Source organism: Ammodytes marinus (genome assembly GCF_949987685.1).
Source record: "Ammodytes marinus genome assembly, chromosome: 13".
In the NCBI taxonomy this organism is placed as follows: Eukaryota; Metazoa; Chordata; class Actinopteri; order Uranoscopiformes; family Ammodytidae; genus Ammodytes; species Ammodytes marinus.
In genome coordinates, this window is record NC_137217.1 from 24,558,780 (window position 1) to 24,574,724 (window position 15,945).

The 15,945-nt window shown below is 39.1% G+C and overlaps 3 protein-coding genes across 3 annotated transcripts; all 3 read left to right on the forward strand.

Moving 5' to 3' along the window:
* Positions 1-4,520, forward strand: mrps15 (mitochondrial ribosomal protein S15). The gene is made up of 8 exons (XM_080039084.1): positions 1-231; positions 2,555-2,623; positions 2,711-2,786; positions 2,932-2,980; positions 3,084-3,168; positions 3,284-3,342; positions 3,803-3,994; positions 4,217-4,520. The coding sequence occupies exons 1-8, from the start codon at positions 90-92 to the stop codon at positions 4,325-4,327; spliced, it is 783 nt and encodes a 260-aa protein (XP_079895210.1). The 5' UTR covers positions 1-89; the 3' UTR covers positions 4,328-4,520.
* Positions 4,521-5,300: 780 nt separating this feature from the next.
* LOC307259818 (cornifelin homolog) lies at positions 5,301-7,466 on the forward strand. The gene is made up of 4 exons (XM_080039825.1): positions 5,301-5,487; positions 6,346-6,485; positions 6,634-6,770; positions 7,018-7,466. Exons 2-4 carry the CDS (start codon positions 6,374-6,376, stop codon positions 7,120-7,122), a joined length of 354 nt encoding a protein of 117 aa, XP_079895951.1. The 5' UTR covers positions 5,301-5,487; positions 6,346-6,373; the 3' UTR covers positions 7,123-7,466.
* A 622-nt stretch (positions 7,467-8,088) lies between these two features.
* Positions 8,089-13,693, forward strand: oscp1b (organic solute carrier partner 1b). Its single transcript, XM_080038798.1, has 10 exons — positions 8,089-8,217; positions 9,318-9,472; positions 9,907-10,074; positions 10,573-10,653; positions 10,756-10,859; positions 11,368-11,496; positions 11,709-11,778; positions 11,883-12,022; positions 12,113-12,176; positions 12,567-13,693. The coding sequence occupies exons 1-10, from the start codon at positions 8,106-8,108 to the stop codon at positions 12,684-12,686; spliced, it is 1,143 nt and encodes a 380-aa protein (XP_079894924.1). The 5' UTR covers positions 8,089-8,105; the 3' UTR covers positions 12,687-13,693.
* Positions 13,694-15,945: the final 2,252 nt, after the last annotated feature.

A 15,945-nucleotide genomic window follows, 5' to 3' on the forward strand; every position in this document is an offset into this window, starting at 1 on the left:
CAAAATGGCGAGCCTCATGTAGGGGTCGACCGTGAAAACCTGTCACATTTGTATTCCTCGCAGGGAGTTTATTAGTGTAGTTGTAAGCCATGTTCGCTAACATGGCTCTGCGGAATGTCCTGAAGTCGTCGGCTGGTGTGTTGCGGGAAAGCGGCGCGCTGTGCTCCGCTCTGTCGGTGAAACCGTGGACGTGTGGCTCGACTTTACTATCAGGACCGAGAGTCAGCTGTGGTGAGTGCATGCAGAATAATGTCTGAATTTCAATTAGGCACATGTAGCCCATAATACATGTGGATAACATGGGTTCTTTTTTCCAAGAGTGCCACATTTCAGTCTTCTCCGAGCTTGAAATAACCATAGTAAACAACAGACACGTAAACAAACTGGCTTACTGAATGACATCACTGTAGGCTACTGCTGTGCATCATTTCAAAAGATTAGGAATAGGCGATGATTTAAGTACTTGCATACACTTGGTTGCCAATTTTTCTGTAAACTGCTACTAGACAAAGGTACTAGACAAAGGTTAGTCCACCTTAATTTATATCGCTGAGCATAGATAGATAGATAGATAGATAGATAGATAGATAGATAGATAGATAGATAGATAGGTACTTTATTCATATTCTTAGGTAGGCCTACATTTGAATTGTTTTAGTAGTGAATAATAATAGTAAACAAAAATCAAAACAACATTACTGTGTGACAATTAGTCTGTGTAGGGTGTGTAAAGTGCTGTCCATTATCTCCAGCAGCTTGTGCAACACCCTTCTCTCCTCAACCAACAATAGGTGCTCCAGAGCAGTCCCCAGCAAAAAGGCCAGCCTTCTTTATTAATAGAAAAAATAATAATCTAGTCCACTCTGTTGTCCAGTTGTACGCCCAGGCATCTGTACCCCTCCAACAACTAATTTTCAAATGGAAAAAAGTCCTCCTGGTCCTCGTAAATATCTAAAACTATCTCCCTTGGCTAAATTTAAGTGGACATGATTGTTCCCTCACCATGTCAGAAAACTGTCCACCAGACCCCACCTCCACTATTTTCTCCTGTCCAGAATTGACACACCCCACAACTGCTGAGTCATCTTAAGTAATTCTGCAGATGACTTAATACATGACAAAATTGGTAAAAGGTTTCCTCGTGCAAGTAAGAAATAAAGTATCATCAATGAAAGATCAAAGCTAGGTCCCCATGGAAAGTAACACAGTGTTTTTTATTCTAGTATTTAGTAAACATACAAAAGTCCAAAAGAGTAACAGGAAAATGAGTTAACCTTCTGCTATAGTGGCAGGGCAACCACTAAACCAGTCAGCAAAAACTTAACATTGTAAGTTACATAAAGACGACAAGTTGCATCATAAATGCATTGGTTTAAGCAAGAGGTGCTTAATAAACTGGCAACTGAGTGTATCATGTGGGTAAACTCTATCAACAAGATCAGCTTAATGACATTGCATCTCTGCAGGATGCTTGCAAGTTCACTATCTTAATCAAACTCCACAAAGTTTTTTTTCTGTCTTTGCCTGCTCAGTCAGATGCACCATATCGGTTTATTAAGATCATATCAAAAGCATCTACAGCGGCTCAGCTCTTATTTCCCCCTCAAGTCCACTAGAACGTGATAACTAGTTTTCACACTTTTTTGCTTGCGTACGAAAAAAACTTACAAGTTAGATGCTACTTCTTGTAGATCACTTCTCACCTCAATTCAATGACGCATGCAGGAGAAATGTCACGTCAATAAAAGATTATTTATTTTTAACCCAATGATATAATTCATTTAGCTAGGTATACAGCTGCTAGACAGAGGAAAACAAAATACATTGACAGTACTTTGCATCACTTTGCACCTCCTCCAACATATCATTTTTGTGCAGATTGCTTTTAAAAGTTCAATAATACGTTGAATTACTTCAGTGAGTGAACCATATTGTTAGTTGTTGAATGTCGTTTTTTGAATTTCTGATGGAGGGATGATGATGCACCAGTGTTGTTTGAGGAAATGACATCTTTTGGTGTTTTGATGATGCTGATATTGAAAACCACTATCACCATCTCTCCATCTGATACATACGTAGTTGTGCTTAATCGGTCTCTTGAAACACAGATTATCTTGTTTCCTCGTTTCATATCAGACAGCTTTACCTCGTAGATCAGTTGTACCATCATACTTTAATATCCCAGAACAGAATTTAAAAAAATATGTACATGAACTATTTAGCAGTGAGTGGAGTTATCTTTGGTTTTATTTGAGTAAGGAGCTGTATTATTTCAAAGCATTGAGACCCGTCATCAGACCATATTTAATTATTACCTTTATTGAACTGCTCACACTCCAGCTTCTCTGCTCCGTTATTTTCCTCACAACAATAGATCAATTAAACTTTTTTTTTATCGATTCACATGTTCTTCAGGCACCAACAGTTAGGTGTCTTCTGAGCTCAAATTAGCTTTGATCGCCATTCGTCTAAGTAGTTGTCTTTTTTAATGTATCCATCATTCTGTCCACTCACTACTACACCATTTATAATTTGTTTCCCTCTCTGTCCTTAGTTGCTGGAGGCTTTGCTGTTTCCCCACCAGTGCGACATTATGCTCGGGCTGCAAAGAAAAAGAAGACAGGTATGATATGAGGCCGCTTTGTCACCAAACCCTGATTTGACATTTTTGAAAGGCTCTCTTTTCATCCAAACATTTTGTGTTCCCCAGGCTCTGACAGCCAGCTCAGTGATCTTCCTCCAACAATGCTGAAGATGGATTACACTGCCGTACCCCTCGCTCAAACGTAAACATACATCATTACCATACCTTTCATGAAATGTGTGGAAATTTTACCTTTTTTATTCACAATTCATTAAACGTATGCATTTGTTTATTTTTTTTTCAGATTAATCTGTTCTTCTAACACAAGTTGTATTTTGTTCTAACAGGACTGATGATCTAGTCAAAAGACTGCTTTCGTTGGAGTTGGCGAGTCATGTGAGTTCTTGCCTTGTCACATTTTTTACTCACTTGTTTTCAAATCGTCATAATAATAATAGTCATACACAGGTAGTCTGATCATCTCTGTCCATGTCTGCAGAGTGAGAAGCTGGAGCTGAAAAGAGAACAGCTTATTTCAAAAGTCCAGAGGGATGAGAACGACCGCAGCTCAGTGGAAGTCCAGGGTGAGTTTTTCTGCATTCAAGGTTATTCATAGTGTTTTTGGTGAAAAACAAAGATAAGGTATGGCTTATTATAAGTGTATTATTCACTCCCTTCTTTTATTGTCCTTTCATTCAGTGGCTATTTTGACTGCAAGAATCCGAAACTATCAAGAGCACTTGCAAAAACATCATAAGGTGAGTGAAGGAGTAGCATCAAGTTTTCTCTCTCTCTTGCATGCTAAACAGGAAGGTACCACTTCTTTTGTCAGGTTTGTGTCAAAACCTCATGTGACATATTGTATCATGGGAGAGTTGACTTGTACAAATCTTCATGTATGAATATCTCTCCACATTTCCTCTCTGCCTTCCTCTGGTTTGGGGCATGCGTGTGCTACAGGATATCCTGTGTACTCACCCACATTAGACAACAACATGCGTAGCACAGTCATAGATGGAAAATTCCACGTTACATCATACGTCAAACAGAGGTTGTAACTGTTAAACTGTTTTCTCGGTTGCATTTGGTGTCCCCTCATAAGCTAACGACAAATATATAAACTGGTTCACAATTTGTGTCCTCTAATCCTCACAGTTGAGCCTCATTGAATCACATTTCTTATCCAACACAGTTTTTTAATTAGTTATATTGTTGCAGGACAAAGCTAACAAGAGGCGAATGCTCATGGCCATCGACCGAAGAAAAAAGATTTTGAAAAACCTTCGGTTGGTTCGCTATGACGCCTTTGAGAAAGTGTGCGAGCAGCTGGGCATCACCTACACCTTCCCTCCAGAGTACTACAGAAGGGCCACTCATCGCTGGCTAGCCAAGAAGGCCTTCTGCATCAAGGTAGCAAACGAATAATACATCTTAATTCTTCTATACATTATAATATATACAATTTATTTTTCATTGTCAGTATATGATATTGGTCTTTGAAACAGTAATGCATCTTGTGTCTAAGACCAATGTGTCAAGCTTTCTGGAAGTTGACGTGTACACTCATCTAACCCACTTGAAGGTGTCATATTGCACCTCCACTGACACTTGCTCATCTGTGTCTCTTCACAGGTCTTCAACGAAGTGCAGAAGCAGAAGGCAGAGCAGAGGCTGAAGATGAAGCAAGATTTGGCCCTCACTGACACAGAGGCAGCCAAGACCAAAGCTGTTGAGGCCCAATAAAAGACAATTTACTGTATATTACAACAATTGTGTCTAAATGCTTGTCTTAACCAACATATTTAATTTTACATCTTCAGATGTGGTGGTTGTATGGCAGGTGGATAAAAGGCTTCCTTTTTCACGTGTTACATTCGAACAATGTGATTTTGCTTTTGTTGTCATGTTGATGTCAGAATTTAATGCAAATAAAATGTCCCGCATAGTTGTCTTGAAATGTTCTTTGTAAATGTATTTTGATTAGCTGTTTTATTAAGCAGCAATGTAATGCAGAATGGACCTGCCATGCCACAAATTCTTGCTCCTCTGCATTTCCTTGCATCTGGGTCAGCGCACTGTGGCGATTCCTGCAGGAGTCTCTCAAAGTAACTTGTCAGGTGTGTTGTCCCAAGTCTTTTATGCTATGTCACGCAGGATGGGCAGGTACATAAGATTTCCAAACACTCTGGAAGCACTGAATGAAACCAAACAGGGCTTATATATGGTTGCTGCCGGTTTCCCAAAGTTAATAGGAGCAATTTACTTTATCATGTGCCTTTTGTCCCGTCCCGTCCCCCCCAAACACTGGAATACAGGAATTGCAAGCACACAGATTGATGCACAAATTGCTTGTGAATCCAAAGGTGTCATAACAAACATCATGGCCAAATATCCTGGGTCAGTACACGATTCATTGATGAACAACATGTGCTTTTTTCCAAGTTGTGAGTTGGTGAATATGGAGATAGCTGGCTTTTAGGTAAGTCAGTTTACAATTTATCATTTGTAAAAAAATCATTCCTTTTATTAGAAAAAACAAGAGCATTTATATGTATTATCGGTTCATATTCTCTATGTGTTGTATGTGTGAATTCTCGGAACTGTGATGATCTAATGTGAGATTGGGAAACCATTTAAATGGAAACCTTACCCCTCTAACAGATGCACTACAGTGTCAGTGACCTGTAGCTGCTTGAGATTAAAAAAAACACTATCAGCCTCAAAGCAAAGGAGTAGTTCTCGTTAATGGCCTAGAGTGTGTCGGTGAAGAACCACAGATCTTTGTCATCCTCAGAAACAGCAGTTTATTGGCGAACCAGCATTTCACAGCTACTGCTCGTCACAGCTTCCTGTGTGGTGTGCAGCTTTGTCAAGTTTGATGAGCAGACTGACAGACTCTTCTGGTAAGTGACACCTATTTTTCCTCTCGCAGTAGATTGGCAGAATAATTCAATTTTGATTCAATTTAACAGATATTTCTCATTAACCGTAAATGCAAATCAATCATATTTTGTAAGTTGTGCATTCACAATAAACTTCTTCTGACGCCATTGAGAAAAAGTTATCATGTGCCTTATCATGCTGTTTTGTACTTCAGGTCAGGTTATACCTTCATTTTCATTGTAAAAGCCCTTTGTATGTAGGCTACTTTTCACACATGGCTCATAGTATGAGCATTCATACCTATTATTTATAAGAGATATTTCATTCATGGTGATGTTTGCCTGTCTCTGCCACAATGACTTACTTGTATATCTTGGTATAATGATATTGTTCTGTTGCAATCAATCATACTGAAAAACAAATCTTGATGGAAAATGTGCAATGGCATTCTTTAAATGCTAAAAAAGTCAGCTCTTTCAAGTCTAAAACAGATGCACTAAGAATAAAGTATTTTCAAAGACACATCAATGGGTGCAAATCGAAATAGTTACACAGATTGTATTGAGAAGGATTTGCTTGAAAGGCCTGTGTATTTGGATTGAGAACTGTGTGAATCACTCCTCAAATAATTAGGTTTTTAATCACGAAAGCTCTAAAAGCCCACAAACTAGTGTCTCGGTCTGTACCAAGGAAGAAATCCCTGAAACGATTGTTAATGCATCACATTCTTTTTTTTAGGGAGATTCATCAATGCTTATTGAGCTCTATGACAAACCCAGGACTTCTGTTTTAGAGTTATGATTTACAGCTTTTTCACCTGCAACACACTTCACACTTGTTCTATTCCGGTGCTAACAGCTGAATGTGTTCTTACATAGGCAGCCATATAAAAAACAACTAGACAAAATGTCGAACCCAGTGGTCACCAATCAACCAGGTGCAGGCGGCTATGGGACAAACGTCCAAACAGGAGAGTGGAGCACCGGCCTGTGCTCCTGCTTCAGTGACATCCCAGTATGTGAGTACAGTTCAAGATGATGACATTTGAAATACATTTTTAAATAAATGTAAATTGTATCCTTACACCTAAGACACTTTAGTAGGCTACACTTTCATTCTATTTCTATCTCAAATATTCACAATTGATATCTTCTTCTATTGTGCAGGTGCTCTTGGTTTCTGCTTTCCTTGTGTATTGAGCTGCTACACAGCAAATAAGTATGGAGAAAGCTGCTGCTTGGGTTGTTTGCCAGGGGGCGTGACAGCCATGAGGACTCATATGAGACTGACCTATGGTATTCAGGTAGGCCTATGTTGTGTCATGATTTCATATAATTGTTTTACACTTTAATCTATTCAGAAGACACTTTTGATTTGGGCAATCTCATACAGGAAGACTGGCTTGTTTTCAGCAACCTAGCTCAGTAGCTCTTATGAAATACAGATATTTCATGAACTTAGGAAATGTTGGGTGTTCCCAAACGCAGCACATTTCCTCATAGAGGAGCTCGGTGTTCTGTTGTGATTGTGTTGCTATCTTTTAACCACAGGGAACAATGCTGAATGACGCCTTGATGATCTGTTGCTGTGGATTTTTTGAGACGTGCAGGATGGCGCGAGAAGTCCGCATCAGGAATGGAGACATTACACCGTAACAAGGCATGAAGGACCCTGGCCCTGAAAGGACGTGCAGTGCTTTCTATTTGTTGACAATGTTCAGCCATTGTGATTTGTTTATTGATGTTGCAGGACTAGCTTAAGAGCAGACAACAAAGGAGGAGCAGCTAATGAAATATGCAATTCACAGCATTATAAATTAAATTAGACTCAAAGCCTTGTAGGCTATGTGTAACAGTGTGAGTAAAAGGTTGACAAGTTTTAGTATCTGTCTGCATTATTGTAAATACATTGCATTGTTTAATCACTCACAGCAATTGATTGATTACCTAAGCATGAGCCAATTTGTACAACATGTTGTCAATAAAAAGGTGTTTGTTTAATGTCACTTAATGTACTTTTCAATGTATAAAATGATAGGCTATAGGCCTAGCAACTTAACATGAGATGATGGTATGACAAAAAAATGTAGGCCATCCTAAATGATGATTATGGTGAATATAACCCCCTTCTTAATCCAGTGGTCCCTAGACTCGTTTTGTGACTTTTTAAAATAATGTAGTATGAACGTGAGAAAATGTATCACAGGTAGGCTACTTTATCTAGTTAGAAGAATAGTGCTGTGGGCTGTGGAGGTGAAAGTAGCCTAGGGTTTCACAAGAACAAAGGCCAAAGCAGTATCTGGAGACCTCCAGGTAGAACCATTTTTGTAGCTACCACAGATGTTCGAGGTAACTTCGGACATGATGAATGCACAATTATTTGGAACATTGTGGCCCAAATTGACTGTGCACACTGTCAGGCCATCAAATTCACAAGTTTCTCAGCCGTTTGCGGCTTGACACTTTCGTCCTCATTGTACGTCACGACGCACAAACGCTCTGATTGGCTGTTTGCTTCGTGGCATGGCAACCAGAAGAGGCTTTACTAAACAGATAGACCCCCCTGCAAGAGGTACTCGAGCTAGCCACAGTCGCTGGCGTCCTACGTTTTCTGAAGACTCCATCGTCCAAACACTACCATGTCTTCAAGAACTCTGCCTCTGCTGTTCATCAACCTCGGCGGTGAAATGCTGTACATCTTGGACCAGCGGCTCCGAGCTCAGAATATCCCCGCTGACAAAGCTAAGAAAGGTAGCTTCTAGCTTAGCAGCTATCCAGATAACAACACAAATGTCAACCCTGCAGCAAACCGTTCACGTTACACTGCGCTTACTGAGGTCGGTCTGTTTGTCCGTTTACTGGTTGGTGAATTGATGGAATGGCACGTAAAGAGATACTGTTTACGAGTCACCAGGTTATTGTTTTGAAATGCCTTTATTTTGATAAAAGCACAACTCACAATCGCATAGATAACAGTTTATGTTGCATGGGACAGTCATAAGAAGCCCAAAGCACATTCTAGTTTGCCATTTTGTTTAATAAATGGGTATCTGCTCTATCTTGTTCTCCATAAAGGACTGTACTAATATTCCCTGACTCTAATCTTATGCCTGCACTCAATTTTTTGCATGTATTGAAATGTAGTATGCTATGAAACTGGTCAGATGTCCTTCAACAATCTGGGTTTCAGAGCATCGCTTTTTAATTCATAACGTTTCCACAGTAGCTGGCTGGATAGAGGAGGACAGAAGGAGAGGTATTACTACAGAGGTTCGGTATAATCATTCACTGATGCATAAGTAGCTCCTCACTCCGCTTTGACTTAGACTGGGGCTAGGCATTCAATGCACTGAATACACAGGTTGTGTTAAACGAACACCAGCTTACACCTGATAAAGTGCACAGATGGATCATGAAGGTGGTTGGGTCACTCAAATTGCTCAAGTCCTGAACACAAACTCTATTGTCAGGGCCTTCATGGTCACATTAAAGGATTGAATGATATCTGAAAATTCTGTCAACCAAATCAAGTGAAGTTACCTGAGAGATTTGACTTCTGACTTACGACAGTGAGATCACATCTGCTGATTGCAATAGTTATTGATAGACTTAATCACAGCTATTAATCAAAACAAAATCCTACACTTCTATTTCCCTGCTTACTAGTAGGACATTTGCTGATGGCTTTCCATGCTGCTGCTTTATTAGGGCTGTTGGGATAGGCTTGGGATGAAATGGTTTTGGCCAACGTATATTATAGAGCGCTCATCTGCCTGCAGTGTGCAATGTACATTTGTCCAACCCCAGCTAATTCTTTGTGCACTTTTCTGTTGCACTCTTTGCCTGACTAGTTATGAATGACATCATCACCACCATGTTCAACAAAAAGTTCCTTGAAGAGCTTTTCAAACCCCAGGAGCTTTACTCCAAAAAGGCCCTGCGGACTGTGTTCGACAGGCTGGCCCACGCCTCTATAATGAGACTCAATCAAGCTAGCATGGACAAGGTAAGTCCACTACTCATGTATACAGATGTAGCCCTTCTGTACAGATGTATTCCTGTATACATGTGTTCAATCCTGCACATGCCTAATTGTTCTGTTCCCCTTTTTTTCTCACACATTATTCACATTCTCTCAACTGCACAGTGAGGCCAGTGATTGCGGCCTCTTTAACACCATGTAGTAGGATTTTCGAAGCTGACGTGGTTTAGATTTACATTAGATACAGCTACACAATCAATGATTTTTATTTAGATTTTATTAAATGTTGTTTTGACGCTTACAGTATAGCAGTCATTCTAAAGTATAGCGCGATTCATATCTTATTCAATGTGTATTGCTGGATGTGGCTCCCTCTGCTGTTTATTATACAGCAATATCATTTATTTGATTTTGCTGGATGAGTCAGTGAAGTCTTCCATGCGCCTCTCTCTTCACAGCTTTATGACCTGATGACCATGGCTTTCAAGTACCAGGTTCTTCTCTGTCCCCGACCTAAGGACATCCTCCTTGTCTCCTTCAACCACATGGACGCAATCAAAGACTTTGTGAAAGACACTCCCAGCATTCTCAGCCAGGTGGATGAGACATATCAACAGCTCATAGAGGTATATTCTTCACATTTATAATGGGCACGAGTGGGTAGTAGCATTACACATGGCTGGTTGGGGTGTCGTGCAAGCTGTTCAAATTTTGTGTGGTATTTCAACTGGCTTTCAAAAGTGGTAAAATGCAAAAAGGCTTCCAAACACGGCCGAGTATACCAAGAAGAACAAAGTAGGAAAAGGTACCAATTTCAGATGTAAACATAGTTTAAAAAAAAATGGTTTAGTCATTGAGAAGAACTGACCGAATTCTCTCATACCTGAATTGCAAGTCATTGATTTTCTTTTCTTTTTTAATTACTAATAATTGTCATTGATTTTCCTTTTATTGTATTTCATAACTACTATGTGGTAAAACTGGCAGTTTATGGTCAAGAAAAGGAAACACATGTCTGTGTTAGGAGCATCACAGTTTTATTACCAGAAATAGTATGATCATTTTGTTATGTGCTATGTGTTTTATGTTTAGTATTTATTCAATTCTTCTTCCGTTTTCTTTAGATGTATACATCGTTGTCAAGTGGGGATTTCCAGCTGATCAGGCAAACTCTCCTTATCTTTTTCCAAGACATGCATATCAGAGTAAGTCAATTTTGGGGGATGTGAAAGCTTACCTAATAATATTAGTTTGTATTGTGTCTTATTTTCCTAATAAACATGTCTCATTGTTTTCTTCAATGCCAGGTATCTATTTTCCTCAAAGACAAAGTACAAAACTCCAATGGCCGCTTTGTGCTTCCCATCAGTGGACCTGTGCCATATGGATCACAAGTCCCAAGCTTGATAAGGTACCGCTGTATACCGCTGTTTACACTCAGAGCAAAATAATCTTCATTCTAGACGAGGATAGAAATAACTTTGACCATAGTAAAACACATAGCTTGGGTAGAACAAAAATGTACCTCTGGCCTTTCAGATGATCTTTAATGTTTGCTGGTCTTAACCAGGCACTGTAATCTTAAGTAAAGCAGGCCTAACTACAACTAATTGCATTATAGTGACAGGTTTAGTTGAACAAGCATTTACATTCTAATTTTAGATGCGTTGTACGTTTAGCTTGGATTGATTTACTTAAGGAGTGTGTGTGTGCAGGGTGAAGCATTTTAATACATCGTGAAAACAACAGCCCACATGTAGAACAGCTGAGCTATAACAGTGTTAAAGTGTTTAAAGCAACTCTTAATGGAACCATGTTCATCACAGTAAACACATTGTAAATAAATTGTTGTTCAAAGAAAAGTTGTCGAAAGCATACTTGTTCCTACGTATGTGTGTTTTTGTTTCTGGTAATTCCAGGATATTTAGCTGTACTGGTGAAGAGGTGACCAGGCTACAGTTTCGTAACGGAGGAAGCTATACAGCTGCTCTAAGGGAAGGATCGTTTGAGATATTTGGAGATAGAGTCACCAAACTGGGCACAAACATGTAAGACGCCGCAAAAGTGCATTAGCTACATGAACATGACATGGTGGTACTGCATTCATGCAATGGCAGTGGGTTGATGATAATTTTATGTTTGAGAGAATTAGAGGTACTATGTAAAAGGCAACTGAACTTCGTGGTTAAGTCTAAATGATGCTTCACTACTCATCCATTATCATAAGGATTGATTCTCTGTTTTCTATCTCCTCATTCAGGTACAGTATAAGCCGTCCTGTGGAAACCCACATGTCTGGAACGTCTAAAAATTCTGCTCAGCACACTAAGGTGAAACCACCGCTTCCGTTTGAATGATCATGTGCAGTGTGATCTTGTTAACAATAGGTCCAGCACAAATATACTGAAGTAAACAAGTAGTTGTGTGTCAACAGGTCAACACTACCCCCAACCCTCTGGCTAAAGAGGAACTGAATATGTTGGCCAAGTTGATGGGAGGGTTAGAAGTTCAGAAACCAGGAAATACAGACAGCGGCTTCAGGGTCAACCTCTTTGCCACAGATGAGGAAGAAGAGTGAGTCCCCTTCTTTTTTGGAAAAAAATCTAACTATTTAACTTGCTGTGATTACTCAAAACTAACAATTGTTACTCTTCAATATCACAGAGAGGCATTAATATCCAGACCAGATGAGCTTTCGTACGGAGTCTTGAAAATCCAAGCAACAAAGGTACGGTTTGGTTATCTGTTCTCACAAACAGTTTCGTAAAAAAGGAAAGAGTTGGATGTTCAGTATTTGTGTAATGTACTGTATATCTAAACTTTACTGCACATTCAGTAATACAAATGGGCAGGTGCAGACTAAAATACTCAGAGTTTCTGTGCTGCTAAGTTTCAATTTTATTTATTTTTTTACCTCCAGATCTAGAAGAAAAATTGTTTCTTGGACCAACCGTCACTACTAGTTGGCTGTATTTTCTTTGAATTATATGCTTACGGTTATACAGACAATGATTAGAGATTTGAAGCTTTGCCAGTCTAACAGGATTTACTGTAATAAGGTGCATCCTTGTGGTGACCTCGCTGGCACAGTGATTGGTGGATACAATTGTCTTTTCAGGATCAACAGGCCAATGCAGAGCTAGCGAAGATCATGGGAGAGTTCACTGAGTCTGGAGATCAACCTCCCAGTTCCAGCAGCAAAGGAGACGACTTGCTAGCTATGATGGATGGCCTGTGACATGGGCACCCTGACAGAAATGCCCCAGGGGGTGGGACACAATGCATCATCAACAGTCTTTTCTACTTCAGACTAGTCTGCTGTCTGTACCTGCAAATACTCTGCAGCAACCTCACATGGCGCCAGAACATTGGGTGCTTTAAAAATTAAAATGTGAACGGGTGTTGCACTGTTGCTAAATGACCAATTACAACTAAGAATGTGGTGGACCAAGCTTTAAGCTGCAATAGACTGTAATGGTATGTTTGCTGTAAACTGGAAAAAAAAAGTTTCAGCACATAAAAACATACACCAGACCTGAACCAGTGTGTTGAACATGTGTAGGTGGCAATAGCCAAGCATCTGTTTGTAAGATGTCAAGATTGGTAAAGTCTGATTAAAACTGCACTGCTGTACGCAAAATACATATTCCTTTAATTTCACACAATGTCATGTATCTTATAATGTTGATAAAACATCACCACTTAAGAGCATTACTTGGCTTAATGCTTTGTATGTTTATTACACAGTATAAAGATGTGGTTTGTTCTGTATTCTTATGAACTAGTTATATACTGTAGTTATATTGTGGGTAAATCGGAGGCAACCCAAGTGCTCTTCCTAATCTGCTTCAAATTCCCTCAAATCTTTATTTTGATAAGAAATATGTTAATGTGAAATCATGCTTAACTATCTTAAAACTGTATGATGAGCAACTTATAAGGCATTGTTCAATATCCTCTGATGTCTCTCAAAGTTGATCTATGGGCCACAAAATTGCTCATTCATGAGTAAGTATGTTAGTATAATATAGAGTAATGGTAATTGTCTAATATGTAAATATGTTTATTGAAAACTTTATTAATTTATTTGAATATATCTATACCGCTTGTCTAGTCTCTATATAGGGAGAATCATAATGCTGCAGTTGTTCATTTGCTCAATGTGTAATGTAGGATTTGTAATAAATAGTATTATATGTATGAACTCTGTCAGCTGCTTGAACAATTATGCAATAGTGTGTTATAGAGCTGCAACAATTAATCGATGAATCGATTATTAATTGATTATTAAAATAATCGCCAACTATTTTGATAATCGATAATCGTTTCAAGTAATTTTTTAATAAAACAATTCCAAATTCTCTGATTTCAGCTTCTCAAATGTGAATATTTTCTGGTTTCTTTAATCCTATTATGACAGTAAACTGAAATAGCTTTGTGTTTTGGACATAAAAATTTGAGGACGTCCACATGGGCTTTGGAAAATTTATCAAAAATGTTCACCATTTTTGTGACATTTTACGGGCCAAAACACAAATCGATTAATCGAGAAAATAATTGACAGATTAATCGATTATCAAAATAATCGTTAGTTGCAGCCCTAGTGTGTTAACGATGGCATGAACCTTGTAACGGCTTGCTGTAGGTGAGCGTAACAGTAGGGGGAGCTGTCAGACCTTTCTTTATCATGTACTGTACATGGACAGTTAACACTGACTACCACTTATTGCTGCAGGACATTGTATCAGGCAGTCATGTCTACCTAGAAATGCACCTATAGATGATATGTGTACTCATACAAAATTCCCCTGTCTTAAGAGTGTAGGATTTTCTGAAATTTCAAATACCAAAGAAAAACATGGTAAAAGCAATATCTTTGAATACAATCCGCAGTTACAATTTCATCCTCCAGCACAGACCTACAATTAGAATTGCTATAGCAACAGCTTTTTGTAACCGTGATATTTGTGTGCAGGCTGCCTGCAGACTGGTCAAAGCAAGACTCAAATGGTCTGCATGCACTCCCTCATTCAACCAAACGTAAACACACACACACACACACACACACACACACACACACACACACACACACACACACACACACAGGCATGATGGCATACCATGCAGGCAAAACATGCTGAGACATTTCTCTGAATTGATCTGGGGGAGGAGGATTCCGGTGAGGTATTCCTAATGATCTTGGCAAAGGAGAGACAAGAAACACTATGTGGCCTGAGGACACAGCCTGCCTGCAAAACAAACAGAAACCCGGGCTCATGCCAGTCAGTCATTCTGCCAGACTGCTCCCTGAAGTCACTCAGCCTCACTACTAAAAATGTCTCCAGAATTATGTCTGTATATTTATTTCCTAGGATAATTATATTTAAGTGGCGTGTTAAAAGAAAACATGGGATGATTTGTAAGATAATAAAGAATAGTGATGTATTCTTACAAAGTTTAAAAAGGTAACATTAATGGAAAATATGCACTGCTCGTTCCAATATAGGCTACGACCTCAAGTAATAAAACAAAAATATCTTTAAAGCCCAGTCAACCATAATTTCCTTTAACATGCAAAAGCAGGTTACCAAGTAAAACACATTTCTCACAGACCCCCCACACACACATTTTTAGTTTTGAATCAGTTTCCTCTTTAAAGGCTGTGGGCAGGACACTGTAAAGCCACACGCTGACAAATGTTTCATGTGGCCGGGGGTATATGCTCTGCTCAGTCAAGGCAGGAAGTCTAGTGCAACTCAAATAAGCCTCTGTCATTTTGGTTGTCTGTATCACACCTGCCCACTGGTCTGAAACTGGTAGCTGTGGGTGGAATTTAAGGTTATTAGGCTATAGTCTAAATTGGGAACGTAGGTGGTTTATAGTGAATGTCACAGTCACTCAGAGCTGTGCAAGCTGAGAGAGAACTTGACTAGTAAGCTGAATTGGTGGTTGTGTGTTAACAATGACACCATGCAATTTCAGTTAACAGATATACCACTAGTCCAGGAATGTATAGGAGCGGACATTATGAGTCTAAAATATTGAAAATGTAGTAGGCCTACTTTTATCAGATGAATGTTGAACACAAAGACTGAGATTTCACCCAGTCAAAGATCCCTTGTGTAAGCTACATTTACATTCAGATACAATTATAGCTATATGAATAGGTAAGCCTTAAATGTGATGGTTTATGATCATCATCTTCAACCGCTTATCCGAAATCGGGTAGCGGGGGCAGCAGCTTGAGCAGGGAGCCCCAAACTTCTCTTTCCCGGGCCACATCAACCATGCTTGGTTTATACGAAAATAGGCCTATATATTTTTTTTTAAATCTGAAATAGGTGAGACTGAAGATTAAATTAATTCCATGTTTCATTATTCAATGTCAAACCTCTTTCTTTTGTTATGTAGCCTACATATTTAAAGGTTTTTAACCTAGCGCTGGTAAAAAAAAAAAATACCAGGTTGGTAATGCTATGTAGCCTAATGTTAAACAT

Excerpts from the sequence above, each read along its gene's own strand:
- LOC307259818 (XM_080039825.1), top strand. The coding sequence starts at position 6,374 with ATGTCGAACCCAGTGGTCACCAATCAACCAGGTGCAGGCGGCTATGGG. Across the intron at positions 6,486-6,633 it reads CTTCAGTGACATCCCAGTAT|GTGCTCTTGGTTTCTGCTTT; the intron begins GTGAGTACAGTT and ends TCTATTGTGCAG. Across the intron at positions 6,771-7,017 it reads GACTGACCTATGGTATTCAG|GGAACAATGCTGAATGACGC; the intron begins GTAGGCCTATGT and ends TTTTAACCACAG.
- mrps15 (XM_080039084.1), top strand. The coding sequence starts at position 90 with ATGTTCGCTAACATGGCTCTGCGGAATGTCCTGAAGTCGTCGGCTGGT. Across the intron at positions 2,624-2,710 it reads TGCAAAGAAAAAGAAGACAG|GCTCTGACAGCCAGCTCAGT; the intron begins GTATGATATGAG and ends TGTGTTCCCCAG. Across the intron at positions 3,995-4,216 it reads AGAAGGCCTTCTGCATCAAG|GTCTTCAACGAAGTGCAGAA; the intron begins GTAGCAAACGAA and ends GTCTCTTCACAG.
- oscp1b (XM_080038798.1), top strand. The coding sequence starts at position 8,106 with ATGTCTTCAAGAACTCTGCCTCTGCTGTTCATCAACCTCGGCGGTGAA. Across the intron at positions 10,654-10,755 it reads TCCAAGACATGCATATCAGA|GTATCTATTTTCCTCAAAGA; the intron begins GTAAGTCAATTT and ends CTTCAATGCCAG. Across the intron at positions 11,779-11,882 it reads ATTCTGCTCAGCACACTAAG|GTCAACACTACCCCCAACCC; the intron begins GTGAAACCACCG and ends GTGTGTCAACAG.